The sequence below is a fragment of the Puntigrus tetrazona genome, chromosome 15, assembly GCF_018831695.1.
Source record: "Puntigrus tetrazona isolate hp1 chromosome 15, ASM1883169v1, whole genome shotgun sequence".
Taxonomy (NCBI): domain Eukaryota; kingdom Metazoa; phylum Chordata; class Actinopteri; order Cypriniformes; family Cyprinidae; genus Puntigrus; species Puntigrus tetrazona.
Genome location: NC_056713.1, coordinates 23,254,563 through 23,269,562, shown reverse-complemented (window position 1 = coordinate 23,269,562; position 15,000 = coordinate 23,254,563). Strand labels below are relative to the sequence as shown.

General features: G+C 42.0%; 2 protein-coding genes and 1 long non-coding RNA gene across 7 annotated transcripts in view; 2 read left to right on the top strand and 1 right to left on the bottom strand.

Moving 5' to 3' along the window:
- Positions 1–5,383, top strand: part of LOC122359427 (T-lymphocyte activation antigen CD80) — a 7,205-nt gene extending 1,822 nt beyond the window's left edge. For 2 of the 5 annotated variants that reach the window (XM_043259723.1, XM_043259721.1), the window contains 6 exons: positions 506–549; positions 1,272–1,595; positions 2,368–2,652; positions 3,206–3,325; positions 3,680–3,713; positions 4,367–5,383. In XM_043259723.1, coding sequence (XP_043115658.1) covers positions 506–549; positions 1,272–1,595; positions 2,368–2,652; positions 3,206–3,325; positions 3,680–3,713; positions 4,367–4,397 — 838 coding nt within the window. In that variant the 3' untranslated portion in view covers positions 4,398–5,383. Of the gene's footprint in view, positions 1–505; positions 550–1,271; positions 1,596–2,367; positions 2,653–3,205; positions 3,326–3,679; positions 3,718–4,366 lie in introns of all 5 variants that reach the window. The other 3 variants (XM_043259725.1, XM_043259722.1, XM_043259724.1) reach the window with 3 other exon arrangements.
- Positions 5,384–5,763: 380 nt separating this feature from the next.
- Positions 5,764–15,000, top strand: part of LOC122359317 — a 16,872-nt gene continuing 7,635 nt past the window's right edge. The window contains exon 1 of the long non-coding RNA XR_006252697.1: positions 5,764–5,817. This is a non-coding gene — a long non-coding RNA (uncharacterized LOC122359317). The remainder of the gene's footprint in view (positions 5,818–15,000) is intronic.
- Positions 7,373–11,813, bottom strand: fzd4 (frizzled class receptor 4). The gene is made up of 2 exons (XM_043259626.1): positions 11,341–11,813; positions 7,373–9,549 (listed from the first exon to the last, which is right to left on the bottom strand). Exons 1-2 carry the CDS (start codon positions 11,575–11,577, stop codon positions 8,215–8,217), a joined length of 1,572 nt encoding a protein of 523 aa, XP_043115561.1. The 5' UTR covers positions 11,578–11,813; the 3' UTR covers positions 7,373–8,214.

Genomic DNA, 15,000 nt, shown 5'->3' with positions numbered 1-15,000 from the left:
ACGAAACATTTCCTCTAACGCCAGGTCTTCTGTTTAAGTTCGACCTTCAACCACGCCGACGATGATTTACACGCCATTGCAGATCAGAAACAACTAATCCATCTCTGAGATACCCGATATCCTCTTTCAGTTACTCGCAGTATTAGCTTGCCCTACAGCGAGCTTACTCATGAGGAAGTGAGACGCTAAAGCATTTGCCTTGTTTTTATAAACCTGGCCGCGTGCAGCAAGGCATGCATTTGCAAAAATCGGAACATTTCGGGTTCCAAAAAGAACATTCTTTGAAGAACACTCTAGAACGTTTTCATGAATGTTAAAGGCTCTTCGTGGAAACAACAAAGAATACTTTTTTTAAGAGTCAACACCACTCAAGTCCTCACCATGCAGTTATTTTTTTAAGCATTACCGAGTGAGTCATGGGGATTTTTTTTTTCTCTTTTTTTTTGAGGAATATGCAAATTCTCATGATTGTGCGTCTAATCGTTGCTTGTGTGTTTTTTTACAGCTTGGCCTTGGTCGTGACCTTGCTGCTTCTGTCAGCTGCGTCTGGTAAGAATGACGTCCGTCGCCTTACGGTCACCTTTGTAAACGCCCGAAATAACAAGCTTTATGTAGAGATCGAAAGAGAAACGTTACGGTGGGATGGATGAGTTTGGATGTAGGGATGAGTTACTAGAAGCCGTAGGAGTTGGGGAATGCACCTGCGCACCAGAAAGTTAAAAGAACAAGGAAGCAAAACTCGGACAGTAATAAAAGGACTTATATAAGTCATGGAGAATCACCCTGATTGAAATACAAAACACATGAGCTACAAGCCAACCTGCCAGAGACTTTGACTTTGTGCTCAAAATAAACTTCACAGTCTTCACTCTTCATAAAAGATGACGGGTTTCGACACATTGTTACTGCTATTATAGCTTTGCCTGCTTAAAAGGGAAGCCCTGTGAAAGCAGAAATAATATATATATACACGCGCACGTTAAAAAAAGCCACCGTTAAACAAATATTAAAGTTATGGTGTTTCTATTTAAGTTAAATTATATGAAAGTGTATTTAAAACTGTGCAACTGATTATGATTAATTTCTGTATAAACGATTACTTATTAGCCAATGTCGGCGTTATATGTAATATAAATCTAAACTGTGCACGTACCGTATATTATTGTGTGTATACGTGTGTGTATAAAGTGCTATTTGGACTGAAGTATACCTGCTATGATAATCAGTATGGACTGAACTGGGTGGTTTGTGTTGTTGTGTGTTTGTTGTAGGTGGCAGCGACAAAGTGAAGAACATCACGGCCGTTTTGGGTCGCAGCGTCACATTCAGCTGCGCGCTGAACAACGGAGATTCTGTTGAAGGCTTGTACATACAGAGAGTTATAAACGATAAAGAAGAGAAGTTCATCAATGGCTTTTATAACAACCCCTTACCAATGGAAGTTCCTGAACAGTACCAGAACAGAACCACGGTGAACAAAACGGGCCTCAGCGTGGAGATGAGAGACATCTCGGTCTCTGACGAAGGACTGTATACATGCGTGGTTTTCATCAACAAGGACCCTAACATCTTCAAGATTCTCCTCAGAGTCAAAGGTACGACACGGGTTTGAAGAATCGGTTCATATTCAGGCGATAAAAGCGAGTTCGAATCAAATCGACCAGACGGGAAGCTGAATTAGAATTGGGATCCGAATGACAGAAAGAGGAATTGACTTCAAAATATAATTACACTATTATTTCTGGCTAACTGTGCCTGTTTATTAGCTGATACGAGGTGCGTATTTTATCTCAGATAATCAGATGTTAGCATTAAACTAATTTCAATACTGTCCAAAACCATTACAGCCGTTTTAAAAAATATTTTTGCTGGTCACGCAATTTCATCCAAAATACATTGCTTTATGTTTAGCAAATTAGAGCATTTTTTCCAATCAGTACATTTTTCGTAGATACCTCAAAATGTTATTTAATATTGAATTATGAATAAATATGAAACGCATTGTTAAAACGACACGGTGTTGAAATTTCGACGCAGCGTAAATACAAATGCGAGTCGGTTGTGAATGATGCATAACCTTGATAAACTCGATGCGTGTGAGCGAAGCCGTTCTACGAAACATCATTTGAATATGCGTATGCAGGCTATTTGTGTGCGTCTGTTTGGTTTATTTGCGTATGCGAGTCTGTCCGCGGGGGCGCGCGTGCTTGTGCGCATTGGAAACTCGCTGCTGACTAAGGATTCTGGGACGCTTGCCTTGACGTGGGTTTTGGGGAAGTGAAACACTGAAGGGGGGAACCTCTCTGAATCTCTTAAATGCCACTTATTCCATTGCTCTCTTCTTTTTTTTTTTTTTTTTTTTTTTAGCTGAGTACAGCGTCCCCACAATCACGGCGGTCTGCGGCCAACGCAGCGACGGCGGCGCTGGACAGGCTTGTCAGTTAAGCTGCTCGGCGGCGGGCGGGTACCCTCGGAGCGCCGCCGGATGGGCGGAGCTTAATCAGAGCCTAATCAAAGTCATTAACAACTGGAGTTCAGCGGATAACGAGTCCAAAACCTGGACCGTCAACCAAACCATCATGTACACCTGCGACCAGCCCACTAATATCAGCTGTGCCATAGGGGGCGCTGTTTCAGAAAACGTCACCATATGTGAGTCCGCTGCTGGATTTTGATCCACAAGTCCCTCGAAAGTGTTAATATGGCATGAAATTTAAAAATGCAACTGGGTTAAACATGTAACTCTACTCAGATTTTACAGATTGAACTGAAAGTCGTCGTTCACTCGCAGTCCTTCCCTTTTCTGCTCTAAAATGCACCTCATGAATATTAATGAGGTTATTTCAGAATAATGTGTGGGTGAATAAATAATATCATTTAAAATTGAAAAGTTATTGTTTAATTTTTATTATATAATGTTTAACTTTTATTGCTTTTTTATTTTAAACCTGGGGCCTGGTTTATAAAACAAACCTCAATTTCATCGAATTTATTTCTTATTTATTTAAATCTAATTGCAGATTGTTTTTTTTTTTTTTTCATTTTAATCTATTTATATATCTATTTTAATCCCCCCAAAAATTCCACTGCTTTTTTTTTTTGAAAGCCCCAGTAACAAGTGCATCACAAATATTTCTTTTAAAAGAAAAAGCTAAACGGAGTAATGTTCTTCTGTCGTTTTTTTTTTTTTTTTTTTTTTTTGTAGGTGAAAGAAATCTTTTCTCACTTGTGGTAATCGCAGCTATCGCCGTCGTGCTTGTGTTTGTCCTGTTAGTTATTTTTGTCGTAGTGATGAAGTGCTGCTGTGGAAGACAACAAAACCCAGGTACACAAGCGCGCACACACACACACACACACACACACACACACACAGACACACAGACACACACAGACACACACACACACACACACACACAGACACACAGACACGCACACACACTCACACACACACACACAGACACACACACACTCACAGACACACACACACTCACACACACACACACACAGACACACACACACACACACACACACACACACACACACACACACACACACACACACACACACACACACTCACAGACACACACACACACACACACACACAGTATTATCAGGAGACACATCACTACATGAGTTATTAGAAAGCTCTGAACATGTTTTACATTTCTCTCTTCTCCAGGGGATCCAAGTGAGGAAGTGGGCATGCCTTTAGCGTAGGTATCTTCTCACTACGTTCTCATATCACCAAACCAGTAGCTCACCCAAAAGTTATTTCACATTCACTTTCATCTTCATCTTATAGCTGCATTTACAACGAACGAAAGCAAAACAGAAACCACGCACGCCAGGATAATAGGTTAAATCCCAATTGAATCCACAAACAATTAAACAGACGTTAAAACAGATGTTAAATGAGGAAAAAAGCTCACTGACGAGGCAATATTTCTCATTTTCGTTTTGTTTTGCTTGATGCAATAACTAAAACGGAAAAAAAAAATGTATACAGATATATTAAGATGAATTAAAACGTCAATAACGTATAAGCAAAATTACAAAGAGCACAAAATATAAAAATAAAATCTAAATAATAATAATAAAAACTAGTCCATACAGCTTATGCGTTATATTCCGCATCTGCTGAAATCATGGCTTTGTGTGAGATGCAGACAAAAACCGTACTCGCTAAAAACTGAGACAATGTTTTTGCAAGAAACAGCCACTAAAGCAATTGAATTTGCCATTAAAAGTGATTAAAAAAAAAAAAAAAGATGTTGATTTTTGGGTGAACTGCTCCTTTCATGCACTAGTGCCCTCACGTAACCTTGACGCCGAGAATAACCAATGGAATTCCTGTATTTCTAACCAGCGAATGCCATTCACAGCAACAGCGCGTCTGAGAGGTGACGGCCAAACGCTGAGGATATGCTGAGATTTTCCTCGTTCTGTCGAGCGGAAGCGCCTCGGCACCCAGAGCTCCGGCTGCAGGTTGGGCGGGCCGTCCAGCTGAACGCTGTGTGTTTAAAGGGGCTTCACTTCTGCGTAGAAGCAGGCCTCGGAGCGACGCTGGACTGTCCCGGCACATTTGAACACGCATTTGAGAACGCTTCCTTCCTTTCCCTAGTCATTCAACTGGAAGAGCATCTTTTCTTCGGCGTCCTGAGCATTCGCCGGCCAAATTCACAGAGACGGTTCAGGTTATGTCGCCGGGAAAAGGGATTTCTAATGGTGCTTACGATTCAAAGTTTTATGGCTAGATGTGCTCTTATGTACTTCGCAATCCCGTATAGTGTTTCAAATTGTGCCACTTTATTCCGAGGAGTGGGAATTTCGAAGTTCGAAGTTTTCAGAGACTGAACTAAGGTAAATATTCTGATTTGGGCCAGTTGTATGGTTGATAAAATAACCGAGGCAGTCTTGACGACTGCTGTCTATGTTCATTTAAGAATATGATGTTGAAATGGTCTTACGCTGGCACATTTCATTTGCTTCTAGAAGCTGATTTATTTGAAGCTTTATTTTTTAAAGCCAGTTCTCAGACGAGCAAAAGACAAACAATAAGTAAAAATCTAACACTGTTACGTGATTTCGCTGGTCATTCCCCTAAATGCAATGTTTACCATTACTTTGTTTATGTGTAAATACTGGTACTGACCTTTTTTTTTACTTTTCTACAGCAGTGCACTTACATTTACTGACATGCATTTTTTTTTACTGTAAAATTGTTCTCAAGGTGATATTTAATTTTCAATTAAAATGAATCTGTTTCCATGTGGAAATGTGTTATGCACTTTGCTTTCTGACTGCTTGAGAGGGCTGTAATTTATTACTAAATTATTCTGTGTATTTCTCAAAAAAAAAGATGAAATAAAAAAAACAAACAAAACGAATTTTCCCTGACTCTGATTTCCTAATTAGCCTCTCAAAGGTTTTCAAAAATTTGCATTTCTGAAACGGTTCTTGATTATGTTTATTTATGTATTTATTTATTTTGATCTGGTTAGTTCATGTTCAAACGGCACTTGTATAACCCAAAGCTTAATCTTAAGTTTTTACTCTAAAATTAGCATATCGCTAATATGTGTCTTGTGCGCATGCGTATATATTATATAATAAAATATAAAAACTTAGGCCTACGCGTAAAAAGTGTTATCAGTTTAATGACTGGATGTGAATAGTTTAAGTGTGTCTACTTGGTTTTAACCAGCAGGGGGAGTTCACGTTTAAAGTCCATCAGCAGGCCTAGCTAAGTTTTCTAGCGGTTTGAGCTAGCTGGGTTGACGCTAGTTTATCGGTTAGCAGCATTTCCAAGCGCTTCCCGTAAGTACATTTACGTTAAAACAATGTATTTTGAACGATGTGAGCGCTTAGCAAGTTTGATAACTCCAGAGTCACACGTGTCACACGAGGCTGTTTACAAAATGCTTTTGGTTAAGTGATGATTTTACCAGTTATTGGCCATGTTTCATAGCAAGTGCTTTGCCCCAGCCAGGGTTAGACCATAGTTCAATTAAGACATTTAAGTAATTTCATAAACATGCATCGGCCTACTGGTGTGCATCCTAAGACAAACGAAAGACATGTTGTAAGATCAGTTAGTGCAAGTTTCTTGCATTTGAAACGGATGCAGATTTTTATTTTAGCCCAAGTTTAAGCCTTGTCTGTGAAACCGCGGAAATAAGCTGTGTTGAATGTTGAATGTTGAATTCAGCAGAGTTTATAATCTTGTTTGGATGGTTGTTAGGCTAAACGGTTATGTATTGATTGAACGATGCATGTAGTTTGCTGCGAGAAATGTTAACGTTATATTTTTGTATGTTTTGGGCTACTACAAAGAGCCGATAATCAAACTTGAGTGAACTACTGACTATATTATAATTGCATCGAGTTAAATGTAAAAAACCCTAAAAAGTTAAAACTACAATATAAATTAGAAATGAATATATGCTTCAATGTCATGTTTTTCCCCTTCATCCCCCCCCCCCACCGCAAGAAAGTGGAAATGATGGGTCAAATTAAAGGTCATCACGAGCAAGTTTTGGAAACTTTGCTCAGTTTGACACAATCAAGTACACTTTTTCTTTTGTTTCACATTATGACAGTAAATGTGTGGCAAATGCCACTTGACTTTATTTCAAAAGCGGCATTTATTGTTATTGAAGCATATTTCCTGGAATTTATGCCTCAGGCGACCGTCACAACAACTAACTGTTAAGGGTCTCAAAGTTTTACTCTATTGATGTTTATTATATTAGCTAAAGAGATGCATTCGAAAACAAAATCTGATGATTTTTAATGGGATGCAACAAAAATCTAAAAATAATTTTGATTGCATTGCATGTCACTAGAAAAGCCTGTGTAGTACTTCAGCTGGCCTATAGAGAGCAGCATCATATTAAAAACTGGCTCATGCGAATAAACATTTTGTACATTTCAATCCACAAATAGATAAACACTGGTATTTATTCAAAAATGAGCATTAATGTGACTATGCAGCTATTTTAAGCTGTGAAATGTGTTCGTTTAAAATTTCCATAGTTAATGCATGTCTATTTTTAGTTTCCTCTTGATATTAAAGCATTTCAAGTCTAATCAGCCCCGAGACGAGTGTGGTGACCCCGATGGGGAAGGTTGGACCAGAGGATAAAACTTTGTCCAAATCGTTTCTGGGTGATGGAATTTAAAAAAAAAAATCTAAAAGGAGTCAAGCCTCTAATTCTGCGAAGGGAGATTTGCTACCTAATACCCAAAACAATCCTGGTCACATAGTGCAGATTTACTAAAGTCACAAGGCGCCTGAAGCTGTAAACCTACGAGGGGGGGGGGTTTATAGTGAACTAAACGAATAAACAAAAGATGCACAACGAGTCTGCAATCGATTTTCAAAGTTTAATTCTTTCATTTGATACAAAAGCATTCTTAAATAAATTCATTTTTGTTCAGTTTCTTAGTTTTTACAAAGATAAATTAGCATTTCGTAACACAAAAATAAAACTACGAACATCCGTTTATGTACAAATCGATCCAGAAGTCCTTCGTGAAATCCAGGACTGTACCACCTGCATGTGAGTTTTTGAGGCACTTTTTTAAAAAGGTTTTAGAGTTTATTATCGGTCAGTACATTCATCGACCCTACGGGAGGCCCGTACGGCACGGTCAGTGATTGTCATATTCAGAGTGAGTGTGTGTCTGACAACTAAACAAAAGTCCATCATAGCTTTTTCATATCAAAAATAGACGGTAACTAAATAGTAAAGGAACAATAACTTATAATGCGTTCACGTTTTGTCGAGTTTGACCTGTAAAAACCATTCGCGGAAACCCGCTTTAGCATTGTGACGTTAAAAACGGCAAAATGTCAACAGTTTAAAGAGTTAGTTGGCAACCTCCGTCGCACATTTACTTTCGGCTTGGATATTTCGCATTTCCAACACCATGTGAACAAAGTCTCGTAAGCGCTCCCGGCAGCTGTGACGTGTTTTGCGAGGTAAACGGCGCTGATCGCTGAGGAGTGAAGAACTACATTTCCCAGAATGGGTTGAGTAGCTCGTCCACAAAAACGAAGGCACTTCAGTGAGAGTTTGACGTAGTGCATATTTACACGGGAAAACTGCTGCACCAGGTCCGTCCAGTGTAAGATCATCTTAAGAACGTTTCGCGGAAAAAAAGTGAACGAACAATAGTGCTACATGGGCACGGGCGCCTCCACCTTATCGATCACACAACCGTCTCGTTGCCTTTGCCCGGTTTAACCCAGCCGTTGGCAGTCCGTTTGACGCGATTGTTTCGCCCGGTGTGCACGAGTCGGTGGGAACATCGCTGCCACGTGTGAAGCGTTTTGGCCGACCAAACCCACATCCCCGACGTGATTCCCACCAGCAGAGACATAAAAATCCGCAGCATCTCCGCCGCCATGTACGAATCCCTCGCCGACTGGCGAAAGTCGGCCCAGTTGGAGATTTCGTAAAAGTAGCATGCGATGACGCAAGTGGCCGGCACCGTGTAAAGCACCGAAAACACGCCAATTTTGACCATCAGCCGCTCTAGCTTATCCGTCTTCGTCCCGTCCTTTTGCAAATTCGAGCGGATCTTGAAGAGCGCGACCAAGCCGGCGGCAATAAACAGCGTCCCGATTACCAAGTACGTAAACAACGGGGCAACTACGAATCCGGTGAGCGCATCCAGGTTCTGGTTGCCCACGTAACACATCCCGGAAAGGTCGTCGGCGTCCACCAGCCGCATGATGAGGATGACGATGGTCTTGACGGCGGGAATGGCCCACGCCGCGATGTGGAAGTACGAACTGTGCATTTCGATGGCCTCGTGACCCCACTTCAGCCCGGCTGCCAAAAACCACGTGAGCGTCAGGATCACCCACCAGATTGAACTCGCCATGCCGAAGAAATACGTTAGGAGGAAGACGATGGCGCAGCCTGTGTTTTTCAACCCCTCGTGCACCAGCACAGGCACTGCCGCTTCTTCCAAATCGCAGGAGATGCGCTCGCGACCGACGGTCAGCCGGACGATGTAGGCCACGCTGTAAATATTGCAGCACATGCTCAGGAAAATAATAGGCCGCTCTGGATAGGAAAACCGCGAGGAGTCCACTAGGAAGGTCAGGACGGTGAATGTAGTGGAGATGAAGCAGAGAACCGCCCACACCGCCATCCAAACGTCGGTAAAGACTTTAGACTGTCGCCGGTACAATCCCGTGTCGTATCCGCACTGAAGCGAGCAGCTGCCGCTCCGCTTGACCCACGCGTACTTCTCCACGCCGTCTCCCAGCGCCATGCACTCCTCCTCCTGCGGCGGCATCGGCCGGACGGCGTGAAACGGCGGGTCCTCGTCGCCCGGACCCTCCATGCACATGTGGTTCTGGTCATTGGTGGGCGGGAACAGGCTGCAGTTCAAGAGCTCCGGCCACACGAAACCAAACTCCTGCAGAACCGGAAGGCACTTCCTCTTTACAGATAGGCACATGCTGCCACACGGGCCGATCGGGATGGGAACCTTCTCCGTACACATGGGAACGTAGACGGAGCATAGGAAGAACTGCAAGAAAGCAAAGACGGGGAGAGGATTAGATATTTGCGAACGCAAAAACAAAGGTCTTGGGAGATTCTAATGCAGCTCAAATCCGAGACGTGGACAAATACGTGCTTCTCGGTTTTCTAATGCATGTTCTTAGAAGTTCTACAGGAGAAAAACATTGGTTCGTTTTCTAGTATTGCGTGTTTTTAGCTGTACGCCGAAATGAGGAGAACATTGGATTGTCGCATCATAGACATCTGAAGTTTTAGATGCATGTTTTCAGAAGCTCTGTTGGAAAAGGCATCGCTTTCGTTACGTCGAATGCGTTTTGTGGTATCGCACTTTTTTTCACGTGCTCTAACGGAGAAAAACGCTGCCTTTGTCACGTCGTGCGCAGATTCAAAGGTGTATCTAGAATGTTTTTGCAAAAGCCCTAAATTAGAAAGAAACATTGCTTTGTCACGTTTATGTCTAATTGGTGCAGGTTTGTGCTTTTCTGCTTTCAAAGGTGTAAATGAGGAAATTTTGCCTTTTCGGCATGCGTCGCATGTCTTGCGTGTCAAAAATGAGCGCTTTCCAAATGTATAAATCTAGCATTGCACATTTTCTGAGGCCGTAAAGGAGAAAAGCACGTCTAAACGGCTTTTCTTTGTTTTCTGACGCTCTATAAAGGACAAGAAAACGTTGGTTTATTGCATTATACGTTTGCAGATGGTATGCGTCGCGTGCAAGTATTTGTGAGTGTTTGAATGGTATGAGTTTCCCTGCATGCAGGACTGCTCTCACAGGAGGAAGCCAGAGACTTGCCCTGTGGCCGCGTACGCTTCGCGAAATCCGCAATTGCGGGCTTAAAAACGCGCATCAATGTGCCATTTTTCATATCCGAGAGCAGCTTTGGGCAGAAGTACTCTCATTTAAGATGTTTGCGATAACCGGGCAGCATCTAAAGCAGCTTTAATCACGAGATCCTCCAGCAAACACACACGGGAATCCGAGTGGGAGGTTGCTTCTCCGCGCTGAATCAATAAAACAACAACTGCCTCTGTCTTCAATGCTCACACACACACACACACACACTTACGAGGGCTTCATACTGTCCTCGAATTAATCAACTTGGAATTATGCTTATTAAGATAACTCGTATATTTATACACTTACAGAAAGCTCCTAGTGTACTAGGAGATCATTTGACCAGTTTATGAACACCTTTCTCTAATACACACCAGCACAAGTTTTAAGTCATTTATGAGGACAATTCCAGGAATCTGGTCGTCACAAGTATAATGAGACGAGCACACTGTGTGCAGAGCCTTAATACAGTGTGTGTGTGTGTGTGTGTGTGTGTGTGTGTGAATGAAGTTAGATGTACTTGATTAGAATTACTGTTTTACATTATTGTTTGTAAAAATTACTGTCACCTTAATAATTATCATTATTATATATCTAAAATACTAATGCAAAAGTATATGGTTGTAAATCTTTTTTTTTTTCTTGTCGTAATTTATGACTAATACTTTTAATTTTATTTATTGTGATTATTACTATAAATTATTTTAAGGAACTGTTCCTTTGTCACAATAATGATTTATCATTATTTTGTAATAACTTTTTATTTATATTTTGTAATATTCTAGCCATTGTTATAATGCAATGTTGCTTTTAGTAACAGTATCATCGCAATATAACTTTTTCTTGTGTTGTAACTTTCATACCATGTCAAGATTTAAAAGTGTGTGTGTCCGTTGTGTATGAGTAGGGTCTGGTTACACTGTGTGTGTGTGTGTGTGTGTGTGTGTGTGTGTGTTGTCTCACCTTCAGCTGGCTCGAGCAGCCGTACTGTATTAACGGTGTGAATGTGGTCAGTTGCAGCTCGGCGTCGGACTGGAGCACGTTTCCCACCAGGTTCGGCATCTTGGTCACATTGTAGCCCAGATCCTGACACATGGAGATGCGGATCGGGTCGCAGCTCATCTCCTCCTCGTCCCCAAACGCGTGCGCGAACCCCGCCGCGAGCGCCAGCAGCGCGAGCCCGAAACCGAACCGAGCCATGACGCTATCGGCGGAATTCCAGCGCGAGCTTTCACCGGAGTTCAGACGCGGTCTCGTGCCAGAGGGCGAGGGTCCGTTAAAGCGTGAAACGGCGCCGTGTTCCGTTAGTCCCGTTTCGGAATAAACCTAACGGGCTTTCCTTAGAGTCCTGTCTAAACGAGTAACGATCCGTGGCTTCTGCGTGATCCGGTGCGTCCGTGGCGCAGTCGCGCGGGTTCTGCCCGGTTGAGGTCTAGACGGAGACGGGACAGCTGCCCCGTCAGCCAATCAGAGCGTCCGCTTCAGAGTGGGGGCGGGGCTTAGAGTAGCCACAACAATAAAACGGAGAAAGTTAGACGGTCTTTTTCATCTCTATCACTTAATGTGCGTTAATGTTCTTTTATTTGTAGTATTATTCGTCTTAAACCAATTTCAAATCAAAGGTTTTTTTATACTTATTATTTATTAATGGGTTAGCTTAAGTTTAATTTCCTCTTACCAATTTCGTTTAGCTTTAATAATTTTACATTATTCAGGATTTATGCCAAGCACTATGTGGCCGGCAAATATACACATCCAGGCTTCATTTGCAAATGTCTGAATGTAAATCTACTTTATTTGTGAAAGTTAATAGGTAACGTTCAAATTTAGAATTTTGAAGAAGTTACGGAATGTTACTTTTGAACGTTCTCTAAACGTTCTGAAAAAAGCAGCAACGTTCCAAAAACGTAACAAAACTTTGAGAGACATTCTGAGAACTTTCCCTGTCGAATGTGTTTTTTTTCTTAAAGCTAGTTACTGGGTTGAGTGCAGCAGGGATCCAAACTCTGATTAAAGTGATCCGTGTGAAGAAACTTCTCTTTTGGACAGAGATTTGGGGGTCTGAACCCAGATTACAAGCGTTAGATTGATGCGTCTCCTCCCTCCGTTTCGCCTCACTGATCACTAACTATCAGAATAAAACCCCCTGCCCGACACCCGGCCTGCTCCCAACCCCCTCCCGTGACCCTGACGGGCGGAGGTCAGCGGTAATTAGCAGTTTTTAAACGACAGACTGGGAAAAAGGAGACAAGCAGGCTGGTATCCGTGGAGCAGCTATTAAAATGGTAATGAGCCGATGGATTGTGCTGCGACGCTGTCAGGACGACTATCCCAGCAGCCTTCGGTCGCTTCAGCCGATCGTCCGTCAGGCGAGGAGGTTGTAGAACGATAAACGTGATGCACAGTATGCAGTGCGTGCGACACAATAGTCTGCTGGGAGACATTAGTGCTTCAGTGTCGATTAGAGAAGCCGTAATGACTTTAAATGAGCCTAATGTGTGGATGCGTGAAACACAATAGACTTAATTCAGAGTCATTAGGAGGTAATGACGCACTTCCAAAAATGCTCTGAAATGTGCCGTTTAAATGCACGAATGTAAAATAATTGCAGCGACATCGAGAGGGGTCGCGTTAAACGTGCAGCGGCAATCAGGGATGATTAGTTTTTAAACGGCGTGTTTGGAAAGTCATGCTCTTCCAGTCGTTCATTCAGTCGTTCTCCAAGTGTGTGGATCCAGGCTGCTTGCTTTTTTTTTTTTTAAATGCGGGCGGAGGTTTCCTTAGAGAGCGCTATCAGCTGTAAATAAAACAATAGAAGTCTGTGGCATGTCCTCATTCAGATAAGTAAACGCATGTGTAGCAGCTGCTCTGGATGGGATCCAATCTGAAACAGAAGGAACGTTTGAATCAACAGGATAAAAAAAACTGTGTTTGTGTTGTGTGTGATGAAATGTGTGTGTGTGTGTGTGTGTACAAGTTGTAGCTGTGTAAAACTTTCCTGTTTAATTAGTACGGCGGCTGAGAAGCGTAACCGTGGCAACAAGGCCTGGCAACAATTTATCTGAGGTTGCCTTGGACACAAACCCTGAAGCTTATTTACTCCAATAGCTTTGTCGTTTACGTGGGTTTATCGATCTGTCGAATTATAACCGAAAAGCTTTTATTGTCTTAATGTTCTTATTAGTAGTTCTTATTAGTATATTTCTCATTTTTCATTAGGATGAATTAAAATAGACACAAATATACGTCAACTGTGTCCGTGTGTTAATAGGAGACCGTTAGGATTGGTCCCAAAAATGAAAATTTGTTAAAATAGTTTACTGACTCTCGTGGCGTCCAAAATGTAGAGGAGTTGGTTTCTTCATCAGATTTGGAGAAATGCATCATTCAGTCACTTGCTCACGGGTGGATAGGTGGGCAGTGAATGGGTGCCGTCAGAATGAGCGTCCAAACAGCTACTAAAAACATCGTAAGTAATCTACAACACTCCAGTCTATCAGTTAATGTTTTGTAAAGCCAAAAACTGCATGTTTATAAAAACAAATCCACGATTTAGGAGTATTTGTAACTTCAAATACGAGTGCGTAATCCATAATAACTCTTTCCCCGGAGAAAAAGTGGTCTGGACTAAATCAGAAGTCTGCACAGAGTGAGACAACATTTTGACCGGACGAAGTCTTATGATGGATTATGGTAAAAAAAAAAAAAGATTTATTACTGATAAATCTGAATTTCCGCTTTCGTGTTCTTCGGATGTTAACTGGTGGACTAGTGTGTTGTGGATTATTGGGATGGTTTTTATCAGCTGTTTGGACTCTCATTCTGACGGCACCCATTCACATCCATTGCTGAGACACTGATAGAGTGCTGTTTCTTCCAAACCGATGAAGGGTCAAACTCGCCTACATCTCCAGCAAATTTTCATTTTTGGGTCAACAATTTCTTATTTGTGATTCAAAGTGAAAGCACCCTCAGTTTTTCCAACCGATCAAGCAGTCGGCAAATCAGATCGATTAATTTCTTCAAATCGACCAATTAATCGAGTGTGTTTGTGTGTGTGTGTGTGTGTGTGTCAGTGGCTGCTTGATAAATATCTCCTCAGACACATCATAAATCTGAGCTTGTTGGCGAGTTAACCCCCCTCAACCCATAGATATCTTTAGACCCATAAGCCTCCAGCGTGTGTGTGTGTGTGTGTGTGTGTTTGTTGTGGTTGCATTAGAGTGCTTGTCAGAAATATAGTTGTTTTCTGGGAAGGCTGCCGGGCTGCTTGTGGGTTCATGCGTCTCAGAGCAACAAAACCACAACATCTCCCTCGCTCGCTCCCTCCGTACGGATGCAGTTTTTTTTCTTAAACATTAGTGGAATGTTTCTGTATGATTGAGAGTCAGCTGCTGCTTTGATTTCGGCTGCTAGCGTGGTTTGTGTGGTCTGCGTGTGTGAGGCCGAAGTTTGCCAAACAACAAGCTACTCATAATTTTAAAGTAGCTGAATCACAGCGGCCCTTTTAGCGCTGAGCTCTTCACAAATGCTGGCTAAGTACGGTGAAGCAGTTTAAAAGTAAATGTCTGTTAATTAAACGGTAGACCGTTACATTTCGGCGGCAGAGAGAGAGCTAAATGC